Source organism: Ursus arctos, unplaced genomic scaffold (genome assembly GCF_023065955.2).
Source record: "Ursus arctos isolate Adak ecotype North America unplaced genomic scaffold, UrsArc2.0 scaffold_3, whole genome shotgun sequence".
In the NCBI taxonomy this organism is placed as follows: Eukaryota; Metazoa; Chordata; class Mammalia; order Carnivora; family Ursidae; genus Ursus; species Ursus arctos.
The window spans coordinates 29,452,142-29,476,451 of NW_026622985.1; the positions used below are offsets into that span (position 1 = coordinate 29,452,142).

Sequence of the window (24,310 nt, forward strand, 5' to 3'; positions counted from 1 at the left end):
TGGAAACAACCTAAATGTCCTTCATGAGATGAATGGATAAACGAACTATTATACATCCATACAGTGGACAGACTCCGCAACAAAAAGGAAAACACATGTTTCTATACATAGCAACGTGGATGAATTTCATATCCATTATGTTAAGTGAAAGAAACGAGACTCTGAAAGTTAGATATTATATGATTACATTTATATGACATTCTAACGTAGGCCGAACTGTAGTTTCAGAGAATAAGATCAGGGGTTAGAGGTTGGTGGGGGGTGTTGATTATACAGCACCAGTGTGAAGGAGCTGTTGTTGTTGTTGTTGTTGTTGGTGGTGGTGGTGGTGGTGGTGTGTATGTGTGTGTGTGTGTGTTTGATGATGGAACTGTTATGTATCTTATAGTCTTAGTTACATTACTCATGACATTTTTCAAAAATCATAGAACTGTACAACATTAAGTTTACTGTAAATTTAAAATATGACTCATGCAAATTCTATTGCTTCCCATTAAACCATTTTAAAATGGGGAAAGATCTCACTTTTTCATTGTAATACTTAAAATTCCCACTCTTTGATCCCCAGTTACTTCAGGAAGTTGGGTAGTTTGTCACAGAACACAGTAAAAAAGAAACCCCAAAGAACATTCTTTTACCATCACCTTTCCACATTTTTCTTGGCTAAATGTAACTTTTACTTTTCCTATCCCTTGGAAATGAATCATAGCATGAATTTCCTGTTCTTTTTCTGGAGTGTGTATCTTATTGACATTTCACCTATACTTTCCTCTCCGCCCCCCCCCCCCACTTTCCCTTGTTTCCCCTGATCATTTCTACACATACATACCGTATTCTTTTTGTCCCACTTGATCTCTTATTTAGTAATCAGTCTAGGTCCTGTGCTAGGGTCTTGGAAGATTAGTTAAGGTATACTTTCACAGGAAAATCTGTCTTGGAGGGCAGAAGGAGGATACGTTAATAATAGTGTATAGTAGTGTCATTGAGTTATAAGAGAAGTATTAATGAGCATGATGTAGCACAAAAGAAGGAATAACTCTTTCTGCTTGGACAGGTCAGGAAAGGCTTTATACAGGAAAGAAGCATAAAAGTGGCTCAAATTAAAATTGAATTCATTAAAATGTCACCTATGACTTTGATTATAGACTAGTAGTATAGACAGTTTAAGAAAAATATTAAATTTAGTATTAAAGCAGTCAGAAATAATCTTGTAAACTTCAGCTAGGTGGTGTGGGAATGGGATACAGTAGTGAATTTTGTAAAGGTTATATGGAATATAACCGATTAAAACGAAAAAAAGCTGAGTATCAGAGAGAACTATCAATTAGTAATATACTAATTACTTACTAAAGAAAAAATGATCAAATATAATGAGACACTGTCAAATTTCCTGTGAATCTGCTAATTATACTTATTAACATTTGGCTTGCTGACTCACATTCAATTTAGATTTTGCCTTCATTTTGGATATTATTTTCTGGTTGTACTTGGGTGCAGTGGATCCCTTTTTTCTTTTTAGATTGCTGTGTTCTAGCCTCATCAGTCTTTTGCTTTCTCTTGATTGCACCAGGTACATGCCTGCCATAGTGCACTAGTATATTGTCTGTTCCCTGTGTACAGAAAACACGTCTAGATATCTGAATGGTTAACTCCCCCATCCATTCAAAATGTCTCTTTGATGCCTAAACCCTTCCACCATAACTGAAATTATAATTCACCTCCTCTCCTTTCATCCCCAAGCACTCCTGCCCTCTTTTCCCTGCACTATTTTTTAAGGGTTAACTTCTAGCATATTATGTGACTTACCTATTGTGTTTATTGTTCATTGTCTGTCTTTACCACCACTAAAATGTTAGCTTCACCAGGGCAAAGATCTTTGTCTGTTTTGTTCATTGATGTATCCCAGATCTCTAGTGCCTGGGATATGTAGGCACTCAGTATTTGTTGGAAAACAGAATCCTTGATGGAAGAATAATAATTTCTGTTTTTTTCCCCCCTAATAACATTTAGATTCAGAGTCTTAAAATAAGTTAGAATGCCTGTGACTTAACATTTTACAATTTCTGCAGTCCGCTTGAACTGTTATGATACCAAGCATTGCTCAGGAACACTGGCTTGAACCTCAAAGCTCTTCCTGACTTAGATGATAAATAGTTACCTCCCCATGAGGCCACCTTTTGAAGTATAGTATAAACACTGCTAGAAACAATGGATAAAGATAAACCTGTTCATTTGGCTTTTGAGTTTTCTTTGTTCATTTTTGAAGGTTTTCCAACTTTTGATTCTTGGTTTGCACACAAAATGAGACTGGAATTGTTTCTGTAGTAACATATGAATGCAGCTCACCCAATAAAAACCCATATACTTAAGCCAAAACATGATATAAGAGATAAGAAAATGGCTCTGAAGGTTACCAGAATTTGGCTTTTAGACAATGGACAAGGCCATTCGGAGAAACACCCTTTTAAGTTATGTACTTGGAAACTTAGGAAAGCTTGAGCAGATTTTGTATCTCAGAAAATGATAATATTCAAGTAATTCTTGAAATAACCGGGATTGTATGTAGTGTGGTAAATTTGGTTTAGTGTCTTAAATTGTATAGGGAATAAAATTAACCTCTATATAATATAGTAAATTTAAGTTTCAGTAGTAAATAAGTAAACAAATAAATTCTAAAGACAAAAAGCCTTATTTTGCAAAGCAAGTATGATAGAAAAAGTACTGGAAAAATTTTAGTGTCACTCAAATTTCTCTATTCTCGTGTATCTTTTTCAATTAAAGTTATATTCCTATACTTTATTTAGTATTAAACTTGTAGCCCTGATTATTTTTTGTTTTTCTGATGCCTTTTAAAAGCCTTGTTCTTCACATTAAGATTTTATCCCATAACTGGCATATAGACTACTTGATTTGACTTTTTAATTTGACCTTGTTCTATATATATTTTTATCTTCTTGAGCTACCATTTTTTGTCTTCCAGAAATCATAGATATAATTGCAGCTGTATAACTGTCATATATGTTATATATTTATGTACATATGAATGTGTATATATTTGTATTTCCTCCGCTATGATCTGTATTTTGCCCTTAGTAATTGTGGGCATCTTTTCATGGCCATATTGTATTTTCCATTTAATTTTATTTTTTAGTAGTTTTAAGTGAGATCAAACCAATGTATCATAAAACTCACCATTGTAACAATTTTAAAAAGTATAATTCATTGATTATATTCACAATGTTATGCAATTACCAGTACTGCCTAGTTCCAGAACATTTTCATCATCCCCAAAAGAAACTCCATACCCTTAAGTGGTCAGTTCTTTTCTCTCCACCCCTCTTCCCTGGCAACCACTAATCTACTTTCAGTCCTTATGAATTTACTTATTCTGGACATTTCATGTAACTGAAATCATAAAATATATGACCTTTTGTGTTTGGCTTCTTTCACTTCGTATAAAGTTTTCAAGGTTCTATCCGTGTTGTAGTATCTATCAATAGCTCTTTCTTTTTATGGCTACATAATATTCCATTATATGGATATACCACATTTTGTGTATCTATTTAATGGACATCAGATTGTTTCTGCTTTTTTTCTCTCATTAAATAAGGCTGCTATGAACATCCATGTATAAGGTTTTGTTTGAACAAATGTTTTCTATTTTCTTGAATATATTTCCATTTCATATTTAACAAGTACATATCTATTGCAAGAATTAACTGTAATTTCCTATTTATTTTTTCCTAATTTTCCCTTTCATAAACATGGTGTTAAGTTCTTGAACATTTGTGTTTATGTAGTTTTCCAATTTCTTTAAAATTATTTCCTGTTAATGGTAGTAGCTAATGAATTCTTTGAGTTGTAATTACTGAAATCACAGGGTATGCACATTCTGATATATATACTATTATTTTCATATATATTGCTATATTGTCTACCAGAAAAGTTGTACCAATAATGTATGTAATTGTTATTTTTCTTATATCCTCATTGTATTATTGTTAATATTTAAAAAATTTTAATACTAAAAATTTTTAATTTGATAGGGGAAAATATCTTTTTGGCCTTCCATTAATATAAAATACATAAAATATTCTGTTATTTTAATTTGCACTTATATGCAAATGAGATTGAGGATATTTTCATGTTTATTAAAAATCTTTTTTTTTTTTTGTAATTTCCTGATAATGACCTTTGCCTATTTCTTTTGTGGAGGGAGTTTTCTTAATTACCCTCAAGTAGAATAAAGCTATTTACATCACACAGGACTAGCTTTTATGTAGCCCATTTTGATTAAGAATGGCCTTTTTTTCTCTTTGATATTGGTCTTTCTACATGATTGCTATTGGTATTTTATTATTTCATTTTATGCCTGTCATTTTTCACTTGACAGTTTATTATTTGTTTTGCAATATCTGAAATATTTTTCCTGTCCTTGTTTTATAATATCTTATATAATTTTGTACATGTTTAAAATTCTAAAACACAGTCCCCACATACTTAGGTACTTGCTTCTGTTTGGAGCCATATGATTGTAGTAGTACTCTTAATTATGGTATTTGCTGTAAGCATGTCCGGGTGAAGAATAAGAAAAATGACTTTATGTACTTACTTGGAGATGTTATGTTTTACAACCAAACCAGAATTTTCAAGAAGTCATTTTAACCCTCCCCCCCCGATTTAAATACTTATTTATTTACAGAATGAGAGATTTAGTGGTTTTAAACTTCGCATTTCTGGAGTATTTTTAGATTTATTTTACGTGAACTTTACTTCCCAAACCTTTTCAAATTAAGGATTCTAAATTTAGATTTGACTTTTAAATGGGAGTACCACACAGAAGAAAATATTTTTAAAATACTTAAATAATATCTACCATTGATAACATTGCTTCAGATATTTTTGAAAATTTTGTAATATATGAGAGAGGTAAAGAAATTTATGATTCTACCAGGTAATACAAATTCTTGAATTTAGGAGGAATTGATGGTCTCTGATAGTAGTTCATGCTTATGTTTATTTATCTGTGTTTGTAGCCCTTTGGGTCTCTGCCAGAAAAGTAATTGGACATTTGCAGTTTGACCTGATGATTTTTGTGGAATTAGCGTAGAGCATCTTACAGTACTCATAATTATTAAATTATATTTTATTTATTTTCAGCAATGGAAAGTTGCTGTCTCATTAAATTTTTTGTTATGTAAATTCAGCATTTTAAATGCTCAAATATTGCTCAAATATTTCTCATTCTTATAGAACAAGGAAGAGGTTGCACAGTTTAATGAACTTTAGTTCATTTTTGGAGGGCATCATAATGATTTCATTCTGATTTTCAAATTTCCAGAGTTGTTCATTCATATAACCTAATATTTTATTAAAATTCTTCCTACGTGTGTTTCCTTTAAATCACTGTGACTTTTAAAATGTAAAATATTTTCATGTTTTTGATACTCAGTTTTTAAAAATTGTTGCATCAATGAACACACACTTTTGTTTCTAATGTACCTACCATCTACGTATAAATGTCATTTTAAAGTAGTCTTTTGAAAGCCTAAGATAAGTTTTATATGATGGTACAATTTAATTTCAGAATCTATTAAGAAATGAAAATTTACCACATAGAAAAGAAGATAATATTGTTTCATTGTTAGGTGAATTACAGTACATACTACAATTGTAAATATTGCTTCACTGAATGATTTTTCTCTTACATATAAATACATGGCTTGAAGATTCAAAATTTCAAACAATGAGAACTTGCATGAATATTATCAATGACAAAATAAAGTATATTCTATTTGGTATTGCCAATTAAAAAACACTTGTGAAAATTCTAAATTACTGTCTGATAATTTATAATCAGTTTTGTTATTACAAATGGCAATTTACAAATCCATTTAGGGGTCTTATTTTAGAATCTATCTTGGATCATTTAAAAATAAAGTCATCTACCTGTGACTTTATTAGAAAAATATGTACACAGAGAAAGAGAAAAAATTAGAATATAGTGAAGGCAGATGTTCACCTTCTGTGTAGTCATTAATATTTATCAAATTATATCAATCATGATAATTAATGTAGCTTAGTCATCAAAGAAATCGAAATGAATAGAAAGCTAAAGTTGGAACAAGAGCTAACATGAAAAAAATGGAAGAATAAATATCATATTCATGAATTAGAATTATATTCAGTCTTATCACCAAGGCAAATTTATTTGTGGTCAGTGATCTTTTCTGGATGAAGGCCAATTTCCACATTAATAAAAAGATTATAGTTGGATTTATTTTCAGTTATTTGTTTTTGAAAGTTCAGTACTCTTCGGGTCAGGAAATACTATATCTTTAGTATGATTAAACATTCTTTTATTGTATCCATCTCTGAGTAGATTCTTCTTTTGACTAAAGTTTCAGAAATTAACACCTACTATAACTATTTGTCATGTGATTGTAATGGTGCATTTGAATGAATTTTGTTTTTGAACAAAACACTTTGGTATAAGTTTTATTGAAACTTTTTCTACTCTACTTAAAGGTAAAATACTGTTTCACTTTCTCTTAACATTAATATATTTTATAACAAAGGGTTTTATTTCAGTTGCAAATGAGACCGTTTCTCCAGACAATTCCTTGGGCCACTTTGAAATAATGTGAGCTTTGTAGTTCACTTATTCATTTACTTTTTTGGCAGCAGCTATGCTAAGAATTCAAATTTTATATGAAAATATTCACCTTAGTCACACTATGTGTTTACTGCTCATTTTTTTGTTTTGTTTTGTTTTTTGTTTTTCTTATTTCTGAGGCTGTCAGTGAGAACCCGTAACCAACCAGGAAAACTAATTGACTGATTCTCCTCCATCTGTCAAATCTTGTCTCAGGAGTAGATCAGCATGAGGTGACAGCAAACAGAGATGGGTCTAAGCAGGCTTTCTCTGGCCTCTGCTTTCTCATCTATAAAATGAAAGAGTTGTTGAAATTTAATTACAGATAATTTGGAATCTAGTGGATTGTTATTTCGTCTGGATGCTCCTGGTTTCTTACAACCGACGTAGAGTAAGATATTAAATTATGATTAAAGCAATTAAGGCCTACAAATAAGTGAAAGCATTTTAATTTTTTTAAATTTTCACATGGTATTTTACAGCCAAAATAAAAACCATTTGCATAATGAGGACATAAAGGCTAAAATACTGACAGCTTTAAAACAAACAAACAAACACTAATCTATAAATTGTGATTTATAATAAAGTTAGTAATTGTTTCTCACTTTATACCAGGGATTGATTAAGTCATTGCATAAATCTGGACATGATATATCTTATTTAATACATTTTTTTAAAAGATTTTATTTATTTATTTGACAGAGATAGAGACAGCCAGCGAGAGACGGAACACAAGCAGGGGGAGTGGGAGAGGAAGAAGCAGGCTCATAGCGGAGGAGCCTGATGTGGGGCTCAATCCCAGAATGCCGGGATCACTCCCTGAGCCGAAGGCAGATGCTTAACGACCGAGCCACCCAGGCGCCCCTATTTAATACATTTTTTAAAGATTTTATTGATTGATTTGAGAGAGAGAGAGAGGCAGACAGAGGGAGAAGCAGGCTCCCCACTGAGCAGAGAGCCTGATGCGGAGCTCGATCCCAGAACCCTGGGATCATGACCTGAGCAGAAGGTAGACGCTTAACCAACTGAGCCACCCAGCTGCCCCCTATTTAATACATTTTTTGAAGTAAAATTCTTTTAAGTAGGATTTTCGTAGACATTGTTTTTACTTTGATAATTTTTTTGGTTATGTTAATGACTACAAATAAGATACATAACTTTGTTTTCAGGGCAAAGATAGTAAACATGGTTTAAACATTAAGAATTGGCTTTCTTAATATTTGCAATGAAAAGCATTCTATTCTGATTTACCTCTCAATGCTGAGAAATTTTCATTTTTGTAGTGGTTGTAACAACAACATGATCTTCTAATGTGGGTTCAATTACAATACCAAATTATAGTTCCTTTTGGATATGTGTTTCCAAATTTAATATTCGTTAAAAATGTTCTACATTGAAGTAGGAGGGTAGAGAGTGAATGGTCAATACATAGATGTAGCCAATAGCACAAACTATATACATCTTCTTCCTTTCATTTCCATACATTACTGACTGTGTGTGTGATCGGTTTTGTTTGGTTTCATAAAGGGTATAAATATTTGGAAAGGTATATGGGACCATGTCCTGTTGGAGATTTCAGTGTTTGGTTATGAGAAGAAGATATCATTTGGGGGGAATGCAGCTTTAGAAATTTGGCTTTGGAGTTTTCCTGTATAATTATACTAGGAATTTCCAAACTACATAGCAAGAATTTGCAGTGCTTTTCCAAATGGTGGTTGTTAAACAATAATTGGAAGCTGTAGGAAATAAAACAGTATTTTGCATGAAGAAGGTATTCAGTCAACATTGGTTAAACTGAAGAACATTCTCCTTGATATCTAAGTGCTGTTCTCATAATTCACAAAAGAAAAAAATAAAAATTTTAACTCTTCTTAGGCCCAAAAAACAAGAGCTGTTCTTCAAAATGAATTTTCTTATAACTTCTAGAAAAGTTAACATTAAAAAAGTGTATTTATTATTAGTTATAACTTTATAAGACATATAGTTTAATAATAATTTTTCTAGCCAATCTTATACATTCTGAGGTGTAAATCTAGCAGATTCAATCAAGCTTTTGCTCCTTTTGTCCTGTCATTATCCGCCTATCATGTTTGGGAAAGAATGATGGCCCTGCAAGCAAACAGGGAGCCTGTTTCTGTGACTTACAGATACCCTCCTTTCTCCAGTAGAATAGGTGACAAGGGACCAGCTTGATTTACTTGCTGAGTGTACCACTTATTCATCTTAACTGAGTTCATTTTATTTATTAAGTAGGTAAATGTAGTGTTTATTGCATCCAGATAATGTGTAGCCATCTTATTCGGGCTACTCAGTTTGCAATTGTAAACTTGATGGCAGGTTTCTTAAATATCTGTGTGTTGTTGTTGTTGTTTATTTTTTTTAAAGAGATATCCCAAAGTTGCAGATGGCTGGCTCATCTCCAAATACCTCTTCAAGGTACTCTATGCTGGTGATGTCTCCCGCCACTGAGCTGCACGGGAGCATGGAATTGACTTACTGGGGAGGGCTGTATCAGTTAAGTGATCTTTTTTAGTACATTGCATGGGTTTTGCAAAAGCTTTCTGTTTTTGTTTTTGTTAATCCAGAGGGCACAAATATGCTTATGCTAATTTTTAAATTAAAATCTTGTTGTAAACCCACACAATATAATAATCCATTTACTCTCCTTTCTTTCTCATGTGACCCCCTTCATATTTCTTTAAGTTCCCATGGTTTCAGTCACTTTTATTAATCATGCATATCTGTGCAATTACATTGTTACTCTTAACGATGTAAGAATTAGTTATCTCCTTAATTTCGTAAGTGTTCTCTAATAAGATTTGTGTTACATGCAAACTGGGGACTTAAGGAAGCTGTGTGATTTTTCCAGAGTCACTCAATAAAACATACATGGGCAGTATCAATAACTGCTTTGCCATTCTGGAATCAATAATGTGAATATATTTCTTAGTTTCCCTTCTTCCAGGTAGAATGCATGCCTTTATTCACTTACTCAAACTTTTTAACTGAGTTCCTCCTGTCTGCAAACCACTGCTAGGCTCTGTACTTAATGACTTAGCCTTTTATTATATTTTTTAATTAGAAAAGAAATATATAGTCATTATTTTTAAGGATTTAAAATTAAGACAAGAGATGGAAAGTAGAAAACAAATATCTCTCTTCTTCAACCTTGACCCTCACAAGTAATCATTTTAAACAGTTTCAATTTGTTTTACGTCCTCATATATAGCCTTAATCACTACTGAAACAGATTATGCTTGATTTCTTCAGGGCTCACATTTATGTGTTGCTCTCTGTATGAAGTCCAGCCTTTGGGACTCTAATTCAGTCTGCCAGTATTCTAAGCCTTTTGTTAAAAAGCTGGTAAAAGAAAAAGACAAAATCTTTGTCTTCTACTTGGAAAGATGGTAAAATTATTGGGATAAAAGCTTTAAGTCAAATTCAATTTTCAGATTTTTGGTGAACTTGGTTACCTTAATTTTTTTGTCTTGAAAGATTAAGAATTAACTCATTTTTATGGTATAGACGCATATTATAGATATTTGTGATAAATTCCTTACCAGTGAACAAGACATTGTCAGTAACAAAGAATAATGATTATGTTTTGTAAATTAGTAACTGTGCTTCATAGTTGTTAAATGATTTACTTGAGATGTCTTGTAAGTAACATACAGAGCTAGCAATGTAAGTACAACTGAGTGTCTAATCTAGACTTGTACTTCTTAAGATTCAGCTTAATATGTAATTAAAGTTATTTTTAAAGTGTTTAAATTCCTTTTTTAGAGTATTTATATGAAATTTAGAAAATTGATCAGGGTCATTATTTTACTTTCAAAGCTGAGTAGTCTAATAAATAGGAGCCTCAACTAAAAATAGTTTCTTTTAAAAAAGGAAAAGACTCTGTCCTCTTGCAGAAATGGGGATTTTTCTCTGTTTAGCAAAAATATAATAGAAAATATTAAACTGACTTTTATAAATTAGCAGTAAGAAATTCAAGATTGCTGTTAGAAAATTTAAAGTGAAAAGTTAAAAGTTGAATTCATCTAAATAGTAATATATTGGCAACAATGAATCCACAAGTGACTATTTTCCTTTAAGTATCTGAAAACTTTTACAGTGATATCAGAGTGGTTAATTAAGTCGATGAGACTGTTTTTATTGCTTGTCTAGTTGAATAGCAGTTCCAAGGTGATAGTCCTTGACACCGTGATTTAGGTGATGCATTGTAACACTAACAAGACTTCGGCTTGGGGGACGGGTTTTTCACTTGCTCTTTTAGGTAAGCACTTATACAAAGGGTAGAGAAAGACGTCACTAAACAGATTCACTTACATTTTATATTATCAAAAGATGATGTGTCAGCCACTACTTAGTAGAGGACCACTTTAGAAAATTTAGTCCTTGTTCTTAGAAGGTCTCATTCCACCTGTGAACTAAGATAGAAGCAAAACACAAATATATTGTATAATGTGAACAGACATCTAACTTAAATATAGAAGAATAATTTTATTTTATTTTTAAAAATTTTTTAGAAGAGTTATTTTAAAATAACCTTGGACCCTAGAGATCACAGGCCATTTTTAAGGTGCTGAAAATAAGGCAGTTTGGTGGGAAAGATATCACATAGCTGGTTAGTAGTACGTTATCTTTTAGTCTAGCAGACTTTTCACCCTTTCTTTCTTTGCCTTAAAATGAATTAGAGTAGACTGATGGAATGTCAGTAAGTTTTGAAAAAGTTGTTTTTTAACTTCATTATTGGTAAAAGTTAACTTCTAGGAAAACATGTAACAGAAAGCATATTATACACATATCAATAGCTTTTAAAAGAATTCTGTTAGTGACAGTGTATTTCTTCTGAAAAAAATTTCTTCAAGATACAGACTAATTGTTTCCTTGCTGTGTGATTTTCTTTTATAGTTATTTTTAAAGGAAGTGAAAATATTTGGGGAGTGACTGTTTATTGCTTTAATAGTTATTTTAAAAGGCACGATCAGCTTGTAGCTTTGTTTTTTAATTTTTCTGTTGAATAGTGATTACAGACTAATAGCCTAAGTACATCTTTTGCTATTAATCTGTGCTTAAGTAAAAATGATCTTCAAATAATAATATCTCAAATAACCAATTGAATGCTTCCATTATTTTTAAATTAAATATAACCTTTTCATAGATGCAGAAATTATCTAATATAATTTACATAAAATTCTAGGATATACAATTTACAAGAGAGTTTGTTTGGAGGCTCTAACAAGGAATATAACTTCTCTTGAAGCATATTCTTTTGAATGTGAAAAATTCAGTGTCTTGAATTCAGAACTTCAGTTTGAAAATGATGCACATGGAAGAGGAAGGAAGGCAGAATCAAGCCAAGTCATCCTCACATCTAGTTTGCTAAGTCGATAAAAGTGTTGTGAAGATACTACAGGTTTATTTATTTAAGGCCCTGCAAATCATGATGATATGTTATTCTTTTAATTGTTCAGCTTCTTAGTTTGTAATCTGGGAAATCTTACCATAGTTTCTTGGGTGAAAGTCTTGTAGGCAGCATATCTTATCCATAGCTGGAGTCCCCAGGATATAGTGCCCATTCCTTCTCTGTTTAACCTTAGCCTAGATTTTGTTTTTTGGTATCTTTGTTTCCTCTCCTCCAAAATGGGGCTTTGTTATATTCTTTTGTGAGTTTTTTGACAGCTTTATTTTAAAACTTCTCATAAATTATTTTCCTTAGCCATTTCAAACTCATGAGAAGGTTTAAAATAAAGTCAACAGAGAAAACTTGTGATGTTCCCTTTAAGATCCTTTCTTGATGGAAGTCTGGCTATACCTCTCATTTTAAATTATGAAGTGATCTTAATTAATAGAAGCCAAAGAAAATTAGTTGAGACTAGAAATATTTTGGGAAGGTAAATTTGAAATGGTTGATATGGGAAAAGTTTGCATTAGGGAGTAAATTTTAAGCATTTTTCTAGGTTCTCATTAAGTAAGGGGGAAATTTTAATTTTGCATCCCATTCCCACTTTGTTTACAGTACAGGGGAGCTTGGGTCCCTTAGCTGTTTGTATGGTAATAGTGATAACAGTTGTAATAATTGTTAACATCCGTACCAGGCTATAAACTCATTGCTGCACATAGATTACCTCATCTAATTCTCTCAACAGTATTATCAGGTAGGTACTGTCAACTTATAGGTATCAGGTATTGTCAACTTATAGAAGAAACCCAGATTGATAGGGTGAAGTTAACTCAAGATCACATAGCTAAAAAGTGATCTAATTCAGATCACTCTGATTCAAAACTCATATTCTTAACCAGTAGGCATCCTGCCTCCTCTCCAAATGGCTAACAAATTGATGACATGAAAATTGTCCTAAAGACAAAATATACTGAGGTACTGTACCAGGAACTTTTTTAACTCAAAGAACAGAGGGGTCAAAGGAAAGTGACGGGGAGAAATTGAGAGAAAGAAGGGAGATTATAAGTATTCCTATAAATTTTAATTTGTAGGTAGTAAGATTTGATTTTTAAAGAAACATTGAGTTTAGAGACATTGAGTTGATAAATGATTTGAGATGCTTTTGTGTTTTTATTTATAAAGACGAAGGTACATTTGTCCGGAATGTTTGACATTTGTAATCTAGGATGCACATTTCTTAATACCAGATTGCCATTGTACTGTCACTATAAAAAGATTTTTAAAATTCAAATTTTATGTGCATTGCAATTAAGATGATGTTTTGTGTTGATTTACCAGTTGATTTGTTTAACAAATACCTACTGAATGCCTATTATGAGCCAAGAATTAAATGTTGGGGATTGATTTGAAGTCAAACAAGATACAGTCCATGCCTTACTGATTTTACCACCTAATATGTAAGATAATCAAGTAAACAATTATAAGGATAAATAAGCACAGGGTGCTATGTCAGCACATAGAGAGGGATTGACCCACTATAGAGATTGTACACGGATTACAAGAAGAAAAGGGCCTTAAAATGTCCTGAATAATGAATAGGAGTTACTTATGATATGTACAATTTCTATTGGTTAATTAACTATAAATACATTATTAGAAATACCAGGGGGATCTTTTTAAAAAAATACCTATGCCTGGGCCCGCCCTTAAAGATTTTGATTATTTACCTTGGGGTGGAGCCCAAGCATGGGTATTTTTTAAAAAGCAGCTCAGTTATTTTTACGGGCTGCTGTGGTTAGAAACCACTGAATATCATTTGAGACATCACTCCTAAAATGGTGCTTGTTGACAAGAATACTTCTGCTGTTGCTGCAGAGAAGCTATTACTGGGGACAGGAAAATCTAAGATAAATAATTAAGGAAACCCAGATTTAAAATGTAAAAGCAGATCTTTCTACTTTAAGATTAAACAGCTTACCTAGGTAAGACTAATCCTTCCAGAAAACTAAAGAAAGAATTAAGATGTCTCTTATACCCTACTTAAAAATGCTCAGTGTACAAAATGGTGCCCATGGACCCACCAGTCAGAGTCCCATATAGAAATATTAATACTAGTGTAAGATAACATGTAAAAGAACATTTGTTCATGAGTGGACACATAATTACCCAAATCTCAAAAATTGTAATGGTAAATGTCTGAAGGATTTTTTGTGGGTTGCCAACTAGAAGAAAGCAGATGAATGACGGGAACTTTATGGCTTTCTGGATGAGAATAGTTGGGTAGATTATGTTTGATCAGTAAACATAGGATTCTAATTCATAATGTTTACTTAGAAGATAGACCACAACATTGTTTCATTTCTTGGAAGTCTTCCTATGAAGAGGGGGAAAAGTGTTATGTAACTATTTTTTCTGTTTCTCTAAGTAGAGAAAGCTTTAGAATGCAACCTTTGACATGTGAATTAATGGTTAACTAGAACCATAAGGAGGGTTTTCTGGGAACTATCTAAAAGAATAATGGAATATTAAACTGCAAGAGATTTTTTTAGTGTCTGGTCCGTTTTTCTTTCATTTGTTTTATTTTGTTGTTGAGAAAACTATGATTCAGATCCATTAAATAAATTGTCCACAGTAGCACAACTAGTTAAAGGTGGAGCAGGACTAGATTGAAGGCTTTTTGCCACTCTGGTCAATGACATTTTCGTTATGGCAAACTAGGCTGTCTTTTATTTTTCAGAACTTTATTCTTGCATTTTGAATTTTCTAGTCTAGTTTTCTTTTATTTTGTATTACAATTTGTCTCCTGAAGGTCAAGTAACCTGGTTTGGTTATGAAAGTCCTCGTAGCTTCTGGGACTATATCAGAGTGGCTTGCCGGAAAGTTTCACAGAATTGTATCTGCAGCATTGAAAATATGGAAAATGTCAGTTCCTCTAGAGCTAAGGTAAGACATAAATAATAATATGCCATGTGTATAATCTAATCCTCAGCAGTTTTGACTCAAATAGAAAATTCTGAGCTCTTTGCTATATAAATATTTTTTTCTTGGCTAGGATTAAGCACTTGACCATGTTTAAAATCTTTTATAGGCTTATTTCTATTTTTTTATTTAGTTGCATGTAGTTATTTAGAATGCTCTTGAATCTTCTTGTTGCCTTATGAATAGCAAGAAGGTTTGAAGCTAGTCATTATGAATTCTTTTTTGAGAAGCACAATAAAATATTTCTTATTCTGTGAAGTTTCTACATTTCTTGAGTTACCTAAACCAGTGGCTCTCAGTGTCCTGAAGAACCCTGGTGATTCATAATGTCAAAAGTCTTTTCATGTAGTACCAAGATGTTATTTGCCTTTTTCCTTTTGTTGACACTTGCACTGCTGATACAGAAACAATGGTGGCAGAATTGCTGGTTCCTTAGCATGAATTAAAGCAGTGGCATCTAACTACTAGTAATCATTAAGTATTTCCCACTGCACTTAGTCAAAAAAAAAAAAGAAAGAAAGAAAGAAAGAAAGGAAGGAAGGAAGGAAGGAAGGAAGGAAGGAAGGAAGGAAAAGAAAAAAGAAAGGCCAGTTCCTCTCAAAAATGTCCATGATGGTGCAGTAAACATTATTAATTTTATTAAATCTCAACCTTTGAGTGCCTATCTTTTTAATATCCTGAGTATTAAAATGGAAAGTATGCATAAAGCATTTGCAGCATACTGAAATATGATGGTTGTTTCAAGGAGAAGTACTCATGTAGTTTGAATTGTGAGCTGAATTAGACACTTTTGTCATGTAATACTATTTTTACTTAAAAGAAAAGCATACAAACTATAGTTTTTTCGACTTAGGCATTTGGTAGAATTTTCTTGAATAAAAATGAACAAAGTGAGCCTGTTAATTCAAGGGAAACAGCTGACAGCATTGGTTGCCAATGGTAAAATTAAAACTTTCAAGTAAAAATTAGAATCTTGGAAAACTTGTATTCACCATCTTAAGCCTAATAGTTTCCCTGTACTTACAGACTTTTCTGATAATAACGATGTTGATATTAGCAAATATATTTTTAAATTGTTTACTGAAATGTGTTAGCATTTGGTAAATCTGCAAAACTCATAATTTCCAAATGATCAATGCATGGAATTATAAAATCATGCATGGGTAAAAGATCTATTTAGATAATGTATTTAATGAAATACAGTATGAAAAGTTCATTGGCATGGTTATATTTTTCATGTTTCAGTTAGCCTTTTAGAAATTATCAGTTACAGGGGCGCCTGGGTGGCACAGCGGTTAAAGCGTCTGCCTTCGGCTCAGGGCGTGATCCTGGTGTTCCGGGATCGAGCCCCACATCGGGCTCCTCCGCTATGAGCCTGCTTCTTCCTCTTCCACTCCCCCTGCTTGTGTTCCATCTCTCGCTGGCTGTCTCTATCTCTGTCAAATAAATAAAATCTTAAAAAAAAAAAAATTATCAGTTACTGAGTTTTAATGTAGAATTAAAGGGGAATATCCACTATCATCTGAAAAGGCTGTAAGAGATTCCCTTTTGCAACTATGTATCTATGTGAGGCTAGATAGCCTTCAAATGCTTCAACTAAAACAATTATAACAGATTATATGCAGCAGCAGATCCCTAGTTCTCTTTTATTAAGCCATACATTAAAAATATTTGAAAAAATGTAAAACAGACCCACTTTTGTCACTAATATTTTTGTTTAGGAAAAGATAGTTATTTTTCAAAAATATTTATGTTAACATATAATGGGTTTATTTATTTTTTTAATTACCTAATATTTTAGAAGTTTCCAGTTTTGACTTGTAATACAGTAAATATCAATAGATATAACCCATTGAAAGCACTCTGGAGTCTCCAATAGTTTTTAAGATTATAAAAAGTCTGCGCTGCTCATATAAGCTGTATCAGCTTTGGTTTACGAGTTTTTTTTTTATTGGATTGTCATACTAGGTTCCTTACTATTTTTGGCACTTAAGAATTACAGAATGAAACCTAAGTAGAAAGTATAGATTGAAAATAGATAATGTACAGTTTTAAGATCAAGACATAATTCATTATTTCATAGTTACAAACTTACAAATTATGTGTCTATAATAAATGAAAGTATAACAATCATCTTTAAAAAGTATAGTTTCCGAGTTTATTGTTCCTGCATCTATTTTTATTTAGGATATTTTTTCTTCTGGAAAATTATTGGTTAGTAAAATTGATAAAGGTATATTGAAATTAAATATTTTGTAAAACAAAAACTGAATAAGTTTTAAAAAAAGATTTATAATATTTAAATTTAGTGAGAAGATTAGAAATATACTTAACCATTTCTAAATTTATAATGTGGAAGTATATTTTTGGGTAAAGTTGATAGCTATGATTTTTATCACCTTGTGAAGACTAAAGCCATAGAGTTCACTGTCTAAAACTGCTGCTCCCTCCTTCACTTCCTTCTGCCAATCTAACCAGAGGGCTGTGAGCAACAGTTAACTTTCGGTTTCAGTGCTTTCTAACTTTTTTAGATTCACACTTTTTCAAGCCAAATGCCTTCATTTTTAAGTCAATCATAGCTAGATTTTTAAAAATATTTTTTCTTATAGATGTCTAAATCTTGTGTTTTATATTAACAACTTTCTTCTTAAACATAATATTGTCACAGTAGTCCTTTAGCCTCTATTTTCTCAAACTCTTGACTTTATGCATTTATTTACTTTCTAATTGATTGACTACAGGCTTAAAAAATGTGCAATCTGAATTCTCCTTTGCATCTCCTTTGAGTTTATATCATTTTTCCTTTTATGTTTTCCTTCTGGTTTAAGAATACTATCTTGGTTTCTGTAGGTTAAGATTAAAAGGCAAACTATAATTTGAATGAATCAAGTCTATGCAAATAGAAAGTACTCCAGGTGGCACATACACTTTATTTTCTTATTTTCAAATTAAAAGAAGGAGGAATTAACATGACAAGTGTATTTTAAGCCCCTTCAACATAGGAGAGAATATATTTATAGAACTAGCATATACCAAAATACAAAAGGTAATTGAGAAGCTAACAAACATTAGAAATGTAGCATTTGGATCTGGGTGGAGCACAGAAATGCAAACCCCAGCTGACCACCTTTCTTAATGAGACTTTTGGGACTAAGCCCTATGTTACAAGATGCTGCCCAGCAGAGAGAGTTAATACTTATTCTGTAAAAAAACAAAAACAAACAAACAAACAAAAAACCCAGAAAAACAGTGTTGAGTATGAAAATATCACAGAACAATCATGTTCCAAATCCTGCTTTTATATCTTTGTTTGGCTGAGGCCTCAAACAGATTCCATTTAGTGGGGAAAGAGAGGTCTATGATGTGCCTGGCGATGCTGGGAAAAGTCTGCAAGCAAAGATTACTTCTGTCTTTATTCATTGCAGTGGGTAGAGCAAAGTACTTAATCTACTCAGTAAATCACACCTGCCAACTGTCAGAATTGAAGGATTAAGTAAATACTTCAGATGGCTGGTTTACTGAGCCTTTGAGCTGCTTTCTAGAGTGACCAGTAGCCTATATAGTATCCATCTCATTCAGCCTTGACACTTGTGAAAACAGAACCACAGCACCAAATTTACCTGCTAAACAATGTGCAACTCCATACACTTGGGACCCAAACAGATCTCCATTTTTGAATTCTATGTAAGAAGCAGAATACCTTTGATTATACCTTTAGGGCTATGTGGATGACATTTTAAGCAGTGGAAGACAAGATACCTTACAGAGAATGACTAATTCAGTATAGAAACATTCTTTAAATTTAGTTTTGATTGAATCAGGATTGTCTGTGTCCTAGAACTACTGTACAATTTAGATTCACATCATAGAAACTTGCCACCATGGGAGATCTGATACTTAATCACTAAGCTGAGATCTGTGAAATGCTGACAGTCCCTTTCTTTGCTCAGTCCATGAGCAGCTGAGCCTATTTTCTAGGGCTTAAACAAAGCCTAACAATGGAATAGAATATTTGAATTGAAGATCATGTCCGTAATCTTTCCATCTCACATCTCAGATACATTGGCAGCCATTTTTTCCACAATATGCAGACGTTCTGGGAATCGATTTCTGTATACGGGATTTCTTTTTTTTTTTTAGGTTTTATTTATTTGAGAGAGAGAGAGAGCATGAGCAAGGGAGAGGAGCAGAGGGAGAGTGAGCAGACTCCCCTCTGAGCAGGGAGCCCACTGCAAGGCTTGATCCCAAGACCCTGAGATCATGACCTGAGCCAAAGGCAGATGCTTAACCAACTGAGCCACCCAGGCACCCCATGGGATTTCTTATTTAAGTTTCAGATTAGAATTAGCACTCTAAGAAACCTAACTTCATCTCAGCAGGCATTTCACTCCCTTCTGAACACACCCACCTTTCCCATCTGTTATTGGGCTGATTACTTATAAGCATAATGTATGATTTCTGACAGAAACTCCCCTAATTGGATCCTTGATTACTACTGTTATTTATTTTACAGATATTTCCATTGAATTTTCTTAGTATTCCCATGGATTTCAAGCTCAAGAAATCCTTTTCCTCCTTTCGTTTTTGTTGTTGGTTTTGGCCTCTGGAATATAAGCTTTGTGCTGTTCTTGAGTTCTTCATGCCTTCCTGCTTGTCTTACGAAGTTTTTTCTTTTTCTTTGTTTTTAAGAACAGCTCTCGTTTGTGGCTGAGTTAGGCTTTCCTGGTTTGTGGTTGCTTACCCTGTACATTTGTTCTGTTCTTGAGTTTAATGTATTAGACCAATTTCAGAATATGCTGATCACATCAGTCATTCATATATTCATGCATCTTTTCATCAGATAAATTTTTATTGAGCACCTGTACCATGTCAGCACTGTGAATGTAGTCCTTAACACATTCTTAGGACAGAAATCCCTAATCCCTCCTGGTCTTTTCGGGGTGTCATCCTCTTGTTCACTTTTTCCTTTGTTCAAAAGCTGACTTAGTCACTGCTTTTTCTTAGAGGCAGGTGAGCCAAATTTTCTATGGAAAGAGGCTAAGGTGGGGTCAGAGGGGTTATTAATCACGGATACACCAGAGTGATCAAATACTAGAACTTTACGGTAAGGTATAGATTTGTGAAGATGCCATTTTTATGATTATTCTCTATTACTAACTCACAAATCTATCTATCTCTTTAAACCACCACTTGTTTCCTATCCTTAGACTTCCGTTGTGATGGTTCCAAACCTGGAAGAGTGTCAGACATATTTGGGAAGCTTTAAAAATAAAGAAAGTTTCTCAGGCAGAAACTAGACGTATTCTCATTCTGCCCATTTGTCTTATACTCTCTCCATTTTAAATACTAACTTCCTATGAGTCTTTATAAAATGCCATTTTCCTCATATTATTCCTTTTCCCCACTTGTCACTGTTGCCTCTAATGCCTATTAGCAATGAGCAAGTTACTTATCTACTTGAATTTTCTCCAAGTATTCAACAAGTATATATTGAGTACCTGCTGTGTGCTAGAAACTGTTATAAATACTGATGATACAGTGACACTGGTGAAAAGATGGCAGAGAACAAATGTTATGTATGTTATATTTTAGTAATGTAACAAATATATATGTAATATAATCTATGGGGCCATGAAAAAATGAAACAGTTTAAGAGATTAGAAAGTGAACAGAGTGGTGAAAGAAAGCACTCTTTTAGACAGTGTAGGTAGAAAAGGCTTATGTGAGACAATCACATTTGAGCCAGGATGTGAATTATGGGAGGAAATGTGCTGTGCAAATAGTGAACAGAGGAAACAAGGTATATTAACAGTTGAGATATTTTTCTCAGTTCAATGAGGAGGTACTTAAGGGTTTCTTTCTTTTAGTTTTTTTTTTTAAATGATAGAGTACTATAATCTAATTGACTTTTCAAAAAGATCCACCAAGTGCAGTATGGGGCAGGCATAGGGAGAGAGAGAGAGTCATGTTAGAAGGATATAACTAGAGTCAAAAAACCCAGATGATCCTAGAGGTGAGAAATGAACCAGTTTCTGCTTCTAGTGATGACAGAATAGCTTATATCAGAGCAACCCTTCTGCCAAGAACAGCTGTAAAGGTTGGATAAAATATGCAAAGCAACAAATTTAAGACCTAAGAGAACAACAAAGGTATGAGGACTGCAGTAGCCACAGTACTGGAGAGAAGGATAGTACTTGAGGTGAGCCCTACATTCATCTTGGCTTTTAGCCTAAGGGCATTTGTCTGTTCACATCATTGGTATAGAGTCTAATCAGAGATCTCTGGGTTTTTTTTTTTACCAGGACTTAATATATTGAGAGAACAGCAGACATATGTGTCTGAGGTTATACATGCAGTTTTCCTATGAGCTGTTTGCCAGCTCTAAGCCACCTTAAGCACAGAGCAGAAGTTTCATTAACCAAGCTGAAAGCAGCAGGTAGGAGGCTAAAAAAAGCTGACTGAAGATTTCACAGTCTTGTTCTGGAGAGACAGAAGTTAGAGTTCAAGGTCAAACACGTTGGAGGGGCCCTGTTAAGTACTGTAGGCTTTTATTTGAGATCCTAAAAAGGCTCTACGTTGGGAGTAAGGGAAATTCAGATGAAGACCAGCTCAAAAAAGGCCTAAAAGTGGTGCCCTTAAATAGTGCAAAGTGATTTTCAAGTACACTCCTTGCCTACTCGAAGAAAAAGAAATCTATTCTAAGGAAAGGTAGTGTTAGTGCAGCTACAAACTTTTATATGCAATGTCCAGTATTCAATCAAAAACCACTACACGTATCAAGAAACAAGATCAAGTGACCAAAACTAAGAAATATAAAAAAGAAAACTGAAACAGACCTATGGGAGATGCAGATAATGAACTTTTAAGTAACTATAGTAGAAAATATAAATAAAGACTAGTAGTACCAGAGAACTGGAGTATATAATAAAGTTTAAATAGAAAACTACAAAATATTCAGTTATACCAAACATAGAACCTACACAAAAATTGATCCTTGGCTGAGTTGTAATTCATCTCCATGAATTTCAGATTGAAATAACCTAAAGTGTGTTCTCTAACGACAATGGAATTAAGCTATAATTAATAACAAGAAGATAACCAGAAAATGCTTATGTGAGCCATCATTGAGAAGGACGTCTGAATAACTCACAGATGGAAGAAGCAATTACAGCTAAAATTGAAAAATTATGTGGAAAGTAGTGACAGTGAAAATATAACATGTAAAAACTTGTGCTTAGAGGAAAATAGGCTTAAATATAGGCTCTTATGTATATAAAAAAAAAGACTAAAGGCTAAAAATCAGGGATCATAGTTTTCATCTGAAAAGTTATTTAAACAAAGTAATATACTCAAAAAGAAGGAAAGAAATAATGAGCAAAAATTGAATTAAATGAAAAAAATGTACACTAGAAGAAAATCAACTAAAAAACTTGGTGGTTTTAAAAAGATTAACACAATTGCTAAGCTTCTAGCAAGACTATTCATAAAGAGAAAAAGAGAGATTATAAATTACCAATATCAGGAATAAAGAAGAGGCCAAACAACCCTGTAGACCCTATAGGCATTAAAAATCCTAAAAGGATATTATGAATAACTTCATACCTATAAATTTTAAAATTTGGATGAAATGGGAAAATTCTTTGAAAAAAATTCTCAAACTAACATAAAAAGGAAAAAAACATCTGAATATTCTGATATCCACTAGAGAAATTGAATCTATAGTTGAAGTCTTCCCCTTGCAGACCCCATTTTAAATTTATTCTTATGGATTTGTAAGAATTATTTGTATTTTAAAAATGAGTCTTTCGTCAGATGCATGTAGTGCAGATATCTTTGCCTACTCTGTAATTTGTCTTTTTGTTCTCTTAAATGATTACAGTTTATCCCCTGAAACAGGGGGAAAGTAGGGTATATAGGTTTTTATTCAATTAGGTTGGTTGGTTTGGTGGTGAGATGTTTCCTATCTTCTTGATTTGTCTATTTTTTGTTTCTTCATAGAGAAAAGTAGGAATAGTACTGTAACCTAACAATTCTTGGGAAGGTTAAATATCTTTTTTTTTAGTTTGTTTGTTTTAAGATTTATTACTTTATTTGAGAGAGAGCAAGAACATGAGCAGGGGGAGGGGCAAGGAGAATGAGACTCTCAAGCAGACTCCCGGATGAGCACAGAGCCGAAAGGGGGCTCAGTCTTTAAACCCTGAGATCCTGACCTGGGCTGAAATCAAGAGTTAGACACTTAACTGACTGAGCCATCCAGGTGCCCCCGGAAGATTAAATATCTTAATGTATATAAATATCTTACTGTATCTTAAAACAGAGCCAAGTATATATTAATTACAGCCTTAAGAAGCATTGCCTGCTTTTTATTTATTTATTTTTCAAAAATCTTCAGTGATAAAGAAATGAATATTTGTGCCTCTGGAGGAAAAAAAACAAAACATTAAGTGGTTCACCATTACCCAACTGATAAAGTCTAAAATCTTAAACTGGTTTTTTGACTTCCCCACCTCGTGGCCCCAACAACATTTATGTCTGTTTATCTTCTGTTCTAGTAAAGGTTCTTTTGTTGAAAGAAAAGAAACCGTTGAAATTAGCGCAGTGTATTATTACAATGTAATAGAGAATTCCACAAAAATCCAAAGACAGGAAATTAGGTGCAGCCCAGTTTTGCATGGATTGAAATTAATAAATCAGGAAGCAGGACTTTCTCCACATTTCTTATCTAGCAATAGCACAGTCTCCTGTGTCTAACTTTCTCTAGAGAGCAACTTTCCCAGCTTCTGCTCTGGTGAAATCTTAGCCTTTTGATTCAAGCCACCACTACCAGCCTCCTTGTCTTTCAAAGGAAATTTCAAGAGAGAAACTCGGGATTTCTGACCAATGGTTCGTCTCTTCCTTCCTGTTAGGTCAGCCACAGCTAATTGTAGGTTCCCTAAGACTTACTCTGCAGAAACAATGGACTGAGCACTGTGCAAGCTAAAAGGGCTTTTAAGCTTGATGGGCAAATTGACTGCCATGCTAATCACACCCCTATCATTCCTTTGTTTCCCAACAATACTACTGCTTCTAGTTGGTCAGGTTTTACCACTGTCTAGATTGACTGCTTTTTGATCCTTCCCATCCAGAAGTTTGGTAAATTCACTAGAGTTGTAGACATTTCTAAAGAATGCTTTTTTTTCCTCCAGATGGGTAGTTGACCATCATATATATTGATTAGTGTCACCTTTATTCTCAACTGCCATTGCAGTGTTTTGATTTTATATCTC

General features: G+C 33.1%; 1 protein-coding gene across 7 annotated transcripts in view; it reads left to right on the forward strand.

The window, feature by feature from the left end:
* The window catches only part of RUNDC3B (RUN domain containing 3B), a 130,603-nt gene that overhangs the window by 36,889 nt on the left and 69,404 nt on the right, over nt 1-24,310 (forward strand). For 4 of the 7 annotated variants that reach the window (XM_044386260.3, XM_044386266.3, XM_026504935.4 and 1 more), the window contains exons 3-4: nt 9,041-9,091; nt 14,875-15,008. In XM_044386260.3, the coding sequence (XP_044242195.1) occupies nt 9,041-9,091; nt 14,875-15,008 (185 nt within the window). The remainder of the gene's footprint in view (nt 1-9,040; nt 9,092-14,874; nt 15,009-24,310) is intronic. The other 3 variants (XM_044386262.3, XM_026504945.4, XM_026504961.4) reach the window with 1 other exon arrangement.